Source organism: Ictalurus furcatus, chromosome 3 (assembly GCF_023375685.1).
Source record: "Ictalurus furcatus strain D&B chromosome 3, Billie_1.0, whole genome shotgun sequence".
NCBI lineage: Eukaryota > Metazoa > Chordata > Actinopteri > Siluriformes > Ictaluridae > Ictalurus > Ictalurus furcatus.
This window is the reverse complement of record NC_071257.1, coordinates 27,422,918-27,432,032: the sequence shown is the minus strand read 5'-3', so window position 1 is coordinate 27,432,032 and position 9,115 is coordinate 27,422,918. Positions and strand designations below refer to the sequence as shown.

At 39.3% G+C, this 9,115-nt stretch overlaps 1 protein-coding gene across 1 annotated transcript in view; it reads left to right on the top strand.

Annotated features, from left to right (window-relative positions):
- The first annotated feature begins 1,869 nt into the window (after window positions 1-1,869).
- rgs17 (regulator of G protein signaling 17) overlaps window positions 1,870-9,115 on the top strand; it is a 29,227-nt gene continuing 21,981 nt past the window's right edge. Inside the window, exons 1-2 of the mRNA XM_053621827.1 lie at window positions 1,870-2,015; window positions 7,218-7,462. Coding sequence (XP_053477802.1) covers window positions 7,460-7,462 — 3 coding nt within the window. The 5' untranslated portion in view covers window positions 1,870-2,015; window positions 7,218-7,459. The remainder of the gene's footprint in view (window positions 2,016-7,217; window positions 7,463-9,115) is intronic.

Below are 9,115 nucleotides of genomic sequence, written 5' to 3'. Positions count from 1 at the left end.
TTATAGGCAACATCTAAATCACTCAACAGAGCCATTGCAGACATAATGTGACACTTTTATTGTCTATTCTTCCTAATGCAATGTTCCCCGAGTTGACGTCTATGTTATATAATACAGTAGTTTACAGGCCACTAATGTGAGAGATATCTCGCCACAGATAGCCAATCTTTTTTTAAAGACAGCAGTTGATTAGAAATTAGAAAGAAAAGGAAAGGAAGTTATTTAAGGGGAAATGATAGTTGTCCCAAGACAGACACATTTATTTTATCCAGATGCTAAAGTTCTAGGAACAAGGAAGCAAACTTGGAATTTTCTACTCTTACAGGAACACTCTAATTTTGAGAAATGAAATATTGAAATAAATACTGAAATACATTATTGCTATAGAATTCCTTTTATAATATATTTTCCAGTTATATATTATATCTTAATTGGTCTACCAGGTTTTTCATAATGTTAGTATCTCTGCTCGGAATTGCAGTTACATGACATAATATTTGTGGAGTTTCACATATTCTCCCTGCCTCCATGTGGGTTTCCTTTGGGTTCTCCAGTTACCTCCCACCTCCCAAAAACATGCTAATAGATGGATTGGCTATGTTAAATTTTTCCTATCTGTGAATTAGTATGTGACTGGTGTCCCATTCACTGCATCCCTGCTTCCTGCACAGTGTTCCTGGGATAGACTCTGGATGTACCCTGACCAGGATAAACCAGTTCCTACAGAGGAATCAATCAATTTTCAGTGAAATAGATTTTCAAAGTGTACAATCTGTGTGTGCCAAGAAGCCGATCATATATTTATCCGTGATAAATTAATGGATAATTTAAGCTGAATCGTGCACCAATTTCAGCACTTCAATATGTCTTTCCATCCAATTCACAGTTTAACGTGGATTATAGAGATGTTTGTTGAATTACAAAGTAGTCTTGAAATGAGTGTAGCAAAATTCAGCAACTGATGTATCAGCGCCTCCTAGTGGACAGCAACGCTGTATTGCAAGAGCAGGAACCAAAGCAAAAGCCAGCATGCTATAATCATGTTCTTAATTCACATGTATGCATGCAGCTTATAAATGTATGTGAACTTGATGAAGCATTAAAATATATGTTTTATTCGGCTACCTTGCCTTTCAAAATTGAATCAATGCAGCTATAAATAATATATACAAAATATAAGATCATCTCATCTAACTGGTTATTTAAAAAAACACACACAATAGGGTATTTATTTATTTGCTTTTATATATATATATATATATATATATATATATATATATATATATATATATATATTGCTGTTGATTTCTACAGGTCGCTTAATTACTTTAGATACAATGCATTGTCATAAATACCCTTTGCATACCACTTAATTTAATTAATTTAACTGAATGTAATGCAATTGAATTGAAAAAAAGAACTGTAAGGATGTAAAGTGCAATGAGATTTTTTTTGTTTTATTTTTACAAAGCAGTAATATCGACATTACTGTTAAATTTAATTATTATTTTAAAAAAAAAGTATGAAGTGTGAAATATAAAATATATGGAAAATATTTGTAAGAAAACACAGTTATAACCATCACATTTCCGCTGTCATGTGAGTGAGTGAGTGAGTGAGTGCACATACAGTAAATTCAGGTATGCTAAAATAACTTTTTCTGCATATCGTGACTGTGAGCGTACACCGCATACTAGCACACTAGACAGTCTAAACAGTACGAACCTTAGGTTACTATAGTTACCGTACTACTTAGTAGGGTAGTATGCGGTTTTGGACGTATAGCCTGCAGCTTTCGGTCGGTGCGCGTTGACAGCTGGAGCCACGCGGCGCATGCGCAGTCCGATCCCCACTGGCTCGGTGCTGAAGTTGGGCGGATGGCAGAAAAAAACAGGGTGAGCTCTGATGGAGATAAAACGCCAGGGCGTGCGTTCGCCGCGTGACACCGCGAATATTGGTCAAAAACAGCTGTAAAGTCAACTCGTTCAGAAGAGTAACGCCGGGAAAACGAGAGGGTAAGACGAGAAATGTTCTTTTGCCGGTTTCAAAATGTCCCGCTAGCTCTCGGCGGCTAGCACCGCTCGCTAGCTGTCGCCCTTCTCGTCGTGTAGAATATGAATCCGCTAACGTTAGCTAACCGAAAAGTAGCCGTCCTGGACAAAATGCGGGTTTGTTTGTCGTGTGCTCGAAAACTGTAAAACCATAGCAAGTATTTACGGTTGTTTACGAGATGAAAGAGCTGTCTCCGTGGCTTTGCGCTTTTTTTTCTCTCTCTCTCTTCCTCTCCCCCTTTACCTGCAGTGACTTGGTTCAGATGCACAAATCAAATCTTTTCACAGCTGCAAAGTGAGAAGAGCAACGCAACATATCACATGTAAAACATAGAAAACATATTGACATTATACACAACAATCCTGCAGGGTTGGAATTATCCCTGAAGGAGTGCTGATCATTTCTTGCTGACTTTCACTGCACACATTAAGGACTACATTACACTGGAGGGTTGTGTTGCTGTTGTTGGGATTTTTTTTTTTTTGCGTGAAAAATCGTTGATCCTTGTCGTTTTCCCACGCTTCCAAACAGTAGCTCTCCGCCCACTATTGCTTCTTAAGAGTCCTCTTGCTTTTGATCGCCCTTCTGCTTTCCATCAGCTGTTTATTTAAGACCTGACAGATGATGCACACCAAAGGAATAGTCCTCCTCACCTACAGAAGCACTGAGGATGAACCGAGTTGTGTTGTGCTACACTTTATTAGTGCTGCAAACTGCACTGGGCCTGAACTGGTTGTAGATATCTTATGATCCGATGAGGGTGATTTGACCGTCATCAGATCTTCACACTCTGTCGGACGTTGCTTTTCTTTTCTGGGTTTTATTTTGGCTGTAGTTTGCAGGTGAAGGCGCCAACATGGTTTCACGCGTACAGATTCATAACAATTCACACAACTCGGATGGTGTCAAAATATAAGTGTTAAGGGGAAGGGTTGGAATTCGTATTTTTTACTTATTTTTTTCGTAATTAAAATAAAATAGTGGCTCAACGGTTAAGGATCTGGGTTACTGATCGGAAGGTCGGGGGTTCAAGCCCCAGCATTGACAAGCTGCTTGTTGGACTTTGAGCAAGGCCCTTAACCCTCACTGCTCCAGGGGCGCTGTATCATGGCTGACCCTGCACTCTGACCCCGACCTCCTAACATGCTGGGGTATGCGAAGAAAAGAATTTCAGTGTTCTGTAATGTGTATGTGACCAATAAAGGCTTCTTCTTATTCTAAATTATACCACATGGCTTGCACCTCAGTGGTTGGGGGTTCGGTTCCCACTGCTGCCCTGTGTGTGCGTGCGGAGTTTGCATGTTCTCCCCGTGCTGCGGGGGTTTCCTCCAGGTACTCCGGTTTCCTCCTCCAGTCCTAAGACATGCATGGTAGGCTGATTGGCATGTCAAAGTGTCCGTAGTGTATGAATGGGTGTGTGAATGTCAGTGATGTGCGGTGAGGTTCGTGGCTGGGGAGGCACTGACTCTTTCAAAGTCAGATGTACAACTATATGAATTCAACAGAGTAGCATAAATTCACCATTCAACTGGCTGCTTGCACATTGACTACTGTTTATGTTTCACATACCATATCAGCATTCTTTACACACACATAGGTAAGGTATTACATATTTGGCCAAAGAAGAACGTTAAATTTATAGCGGCTCAGAGAGAGCGCATTTGCTCTGCACCCTCCGTGTGTTCTTAATTTGTCATCAAAATTCCACAATTCATACTCATTCAATACAAATGAAGGTATATACAGTCCACAACAAAAAGACAAATGTAGTTTTATTCTTTAAAATAACTTAATTTTTTTTCTTATCTTGTTTTATATAATTTTTTTTTACTTATTATTAAAAAAAAGGACTGGTCTTTTATTTTTGTCGTGTACTGTACAGCAGTGTATGCATGGTCTTACCTTTACTTGTCTGTCATTACTCACATCATCAAATCCCAAAAACACCTCCCTCACTTCACGCCACATAACGCAAAATGATAGAGATCTGGGCTTTGTTCGTGACATCCGTTGTCTCGTCTACTTCTACAGCAACAAATAGGGCTGCATTAATCTCATTTTTTATATAATTTCTAATCACGTCACTTATTGCTTCAATTAAATCGTTCTGAATTCTGTTTGATAAGCCTGAAAACACAGAGGATGTCTCCAAATGTCAAGCTAACCTATCATCTTTCTCAGCAAAAGCATGTAATAGTTCTACATAGCTGCCACGATTAGAAGAGCTCGTACTCTCATCGTTAGCATGAAATGCTAATTGCTGTTTGGCTAGGAAGCAAGTTGCATTAATGAGGTCTTTTATAATCTCTCGGTTTTCCTTTACCTTAGCATTGTGGACGCTAATATTTAGTCTCCGCTGTTCGTTCAAAGCCAAATCTATCCTTACGTTTCCAAAAGTTTTTAAAGCAATTTGGCTTTGAATGTGAGTAGCTGAACTTTCATGTCTGCTGAGGCTTCTTGGTATATTTTTCAAGTCACAAAATCCCCTTGTAGTCCAGACACCGTCACTCGTTGTCACTTATATATATATAATCTTCCATTTTTGCAGTCTGGGCAAAAAATAAAAATAAACGGACCGATGCAGTTCACTTGACTTTCTCTACTTGACTTTTTTAGCTAGCATATTACCCACAGTGACATTTGTCTGTAATACATGAAGAAGAACAATAGCAGAACAAGCCTCTATGCTCACACACGCCCCCTTCAGTGAGGCAGAGGTACTGGCTGCCTCCCCTCCTGCTTTTTCACTGCGGTGGTATGTCAGATCAGCAAGACTAATAAGTTACACACATACGTGAAATACATGACCTAGACTATGGAATGTGAGGACATATAATAAAAGTGTGTACAAACATTACAGTGGTGACATACAGAGAGATCAATTGCACATGCTCAAGTTGAGCAAAAAAAAATGAGCAGCTCAATCCAGTTTGTCAGCTCGTCGCTGCCTCCCTTCACGTCTTTCCCCCGTATTTGAACAGGAAAATACGCAAATTCAGCGATATTGACTATAAAAATCATACAATAATTACATTTCTATCACAGATCAATGGACAAATATTTATTTATTTTTTTAAATCATTATTTGTTTTTTTACATTTCATGATGACACAGGGGAGGCACTGCCTCCCCGACCGCACGTCACTGGTGAATGTTTATGTGATTGTGCCCTGTGATGGATTGGTACCCTATCCAGGGTGTTCCCTGCCTTGTGCCCCATGCTCCCTGGGATAGGCTCCAGGTACCCCATGACCCTGAAGGATAAGCGCTATAGAAAATGGATGGATCAATGGATGGATACCACAGCGCTGTTGAAGTCTTGATTCTGATCAGTCATGTGTTGATTTTAAAAAAAAAAATTTATAACAGCAGCTCTGAAAATAATTTTCATCACAGGTTCGTATTAATGCACTTGTTCTAATACGTTATCGTTTCTATAGTAACCGCTCTTACACAGGAACTTGTAAGGGGCTTTCACACTGGCAGTTTAGTCCAAAACAGAGCACAGTTTGCATGAAAAATTGGTAATGTGGACCAGGAAGCGCACCATGTTACCGAACCCGAGGAGGTGGTCTGAGTTCAGTTGCACTGGAACTGTACTGCGATTCCTGTGACTGTGAACGCAATTCGTACTCGGGTCCGCACTTGTTCAGGAAGTGAAGTAACCTGCACACACTTGACCATGAGTGGCAGGGGAACGTTGTGGGACACAGAAGAGATCCAATGCTGCACACAATACCTGCTGCGCATAATAGCAGCGAAATTATTTTAAAAAATAATAAAGTGGCGAGTCATGTTGTGTTCTGCATGCGCTTTTGTGATGATGTAAGATGAACGCAAATGCACCAGGGTTTAGTAGGATCAAGTGAGTTTGAAACCCAACTGGTGCCGGGAACAATCGCACTCGGATTCGGACCGCAACAAACATGTGAAAACCACCCAAGACGGACATCCAAATAATCTCAATATGCATAACAAAAATTTTTAAAGTATATAATCATTGATATGGTGAAGTTTTCTGTATTATGGAAGGAGTCTCCAGTGTCGGTGCTTTTTTGTCCAACCTCGAGAGAGTACTTCCTGGTGACTTTACGGTTTTTCAGTAACAACTTGCTCCTTAATAAATATAAATTTGTAATCGTTGGCAAATGTGTGTGGTAAAAGAGAAATAAAACCCTTCAGAACACACTGTTTAAGGAAAATAACCCACTTCATGGTGGTAACAGCATCATACCACCTCACTGTTGTTTATTTTCCTAGAACAGAATGTCCCGGCGTGTTTTATTACTTGCATTTTATTAGTGCAACCACGTTGTTTTGAATACATATGAATTTCTCCTAAGAAAAGCTAAAGTTCAAATTAATAACTGATAGAGAAAATGTTCAGTGTGATGTCTGCTCTAGCATGTAACAAGGATCATTGTGTTGCCGTACCTTTGGGAAACTGGATCCTGGTTGGAAAGTGGACAAAATGGATTGACATCTTTCACATACTGGTTCAGTTAATTGTTTATTGACTAGAGGTCGACCAAATAATCAGTTTTGCTGATTAATCGGCACCGATAACCGATTGCTGGAACTATCGGTTATAGGCAAAAATCCACACCAATAGTTTTTCCCGGTTGCGTCAGTTGTGTCCGTCGCTGGAGCAGCTGAGAACGGTCCTCTGTCATTATACAGTACGAGAGCAGCCTCTAGAGGCGAAATAAAAACTCATTTTGTCGTGTTATTGGAAGTGTTTTTGATTCATTTCGGACGTCTCTATTTTTATTTATTATTTGGAGTGTTACTGTTTGGTTCAGTTTGGATTTATATATTTGATTTACCTTAATACATATTAATAGTTAATATAATTGATATTTATTTCATTTAAAAATATAGTTCCTTTTCATGGAACAGTCAGTACTGTTTATTTTTTAAATAAAGTTCAGCAATATTTTACTTTTGAGTGTTAAGTTTTCATACAGTATCAATTTTAAAAACTATCGGTTGATTAATCAGTTATCAGCAGGTCCCGCCCAACTTAGTTATCGTTATCAGTAAAATCCACTATCAGTCGATCTCTACTATTACCCACTGAAGGATCTGTGTCTGCATATCATGTTAATTAACATGAAAGTTTCATTTTGTTGGCACACAAAAGTAACAGTTTTTATTATTTTTAGATGTTTTATCCTGGTGTACCTTGCCCTTGATTGAAGAAAAGGATTTGCCTGTGAATACCAGGTGTAGCAAACCTACCTCTACCTACCACACCTTCTCTTCAAGCATCCTCAACCAGTGATGGTAAGAGAAGAAACGAGAGGCCACCAGTGCGTTTATATCCCGGCACCGTTCCCAACGCGACGTTCCACTGTATCGCCATGAGGTTTCTGCCTGATGTGTGGATTAAGAGCTGCTAATTTGCATGGTAGGTTTTGCACATTATGACACTTTAAAATCTCTTTTGTGAGATTATTGAATGAAGTCCTGTATAAAAAGTTTGTGCTTTCTGTGCCTGTGATTCCCTTTTAAACACAAGGGCTGCGGAGGAAATCACATACATTTTTGTGAAATCACATACAAACTCCGTTTCTTCATAGCACTAACCCCACCAGACTGGGTTCCCTGAAAGCATCACAGCACAAAGATCCTCTTAAAATGCTAGAGCAAGCATTAATTTGAACACTCTCTCTAAAGACCATCTTAACTTTACAATGCTTTTGTGAAACTGGGCCTTGAACACATGTTGCTCTGTTGAGTGTCTGATACGTGGTGATTTTTGATTCAGTTGATTCAAAATGCACTACTGAATTGGCAGAACCCAGGTACATGACACACTACCACATGGTATGCATCATTTATATTGGTGTGTAGGGCTGCAACTAAGGTTTAATTGATAATCGACTATTTCCTATTCATTTTTATGAGCTAACACTACTACAGAACTCTTAACTAGGCTTAAATAAATAAATAAATAAATGGCACACTTATATAGCGCTTTTATCCAAAGCGCTTTACACTGTGTCTCATTCACCCATTCACACACACACTCGCACACCAGTGGTAGCAGAGCTGCCATGCAAGGCACTAACTTGTCATCGCGAGCAACTTGGGGTTCAGTGTCTTGCCCAAGGACACTTCAGCATGTGGAGTCATGCAGGCCGGGAATCGAACCGCCAACCCTACAGTTAGTTTACAACCTGCCCTACCACCTGAGCCACAGACACTGATAATTAAATATCAGCTCACTAACTGCATTGCAACATCATTGACACTTATCGGATAATCTGTCACAGCATTAGAATACAAATTGTCAAGTGCTTATGTTGACCAAATGAGACACCAAATCTAATGCAAGGTAACTATTTTGTGCATTCACGCCCCCCGACCCCTCCCCCAAAATAAACCAAAATACGTTTCCTTTATCTGTTTTGCTAACTCCAGTGCTAGATCAAGTTTGCTTACTGTGTATGCGCACGAGCCAAATCATTCTCAGTGTGTAGAATCGACTCCAAAGCTTTGGGGTTGACTCTTAGGTTTCAATGCCTGGAATCAACGAATCGGCTCTTTTTGTAATCGATGTTGAGGTGAACCAAAAGCAGGGTCGCGACTTGATGACTTGACACAAGATTGGTTAACAATAGGTATTGTGTATACTAAGAAAATTAAACATTGTAGGGTTTGTCAGCGCTACTCGAAAAAGCAGTTTAACTAATTACACAATAACTGATTCAAATAGCTTCACTGCTCACTGCCGAACACTGCACATGCTTCATGACATGAGTTTTCAACCCATCGAGGTGTCATAGAAAGTATTCTTTTTTTGTTGGCCAAGTTAGCATGATATAATGTGAAGTGTACCTATAGTTTAGAGGAGGTTGTTTGTGAAAACAAATGTGTTTTCAACATAATTAACACAGTCCGAATAATGAAGTGCCAGCTACTTATATTATTTATCCAATTTTTTTCCATTTTTGTTGATTTGCTGTTGCAGTCATAGTTGTGTGTTTGCTACATGGTGCGTTTTTGCAGTTCAATTCAAATTCAGTTTGATTCAAAATGCACTACTGTGTGTATAGTA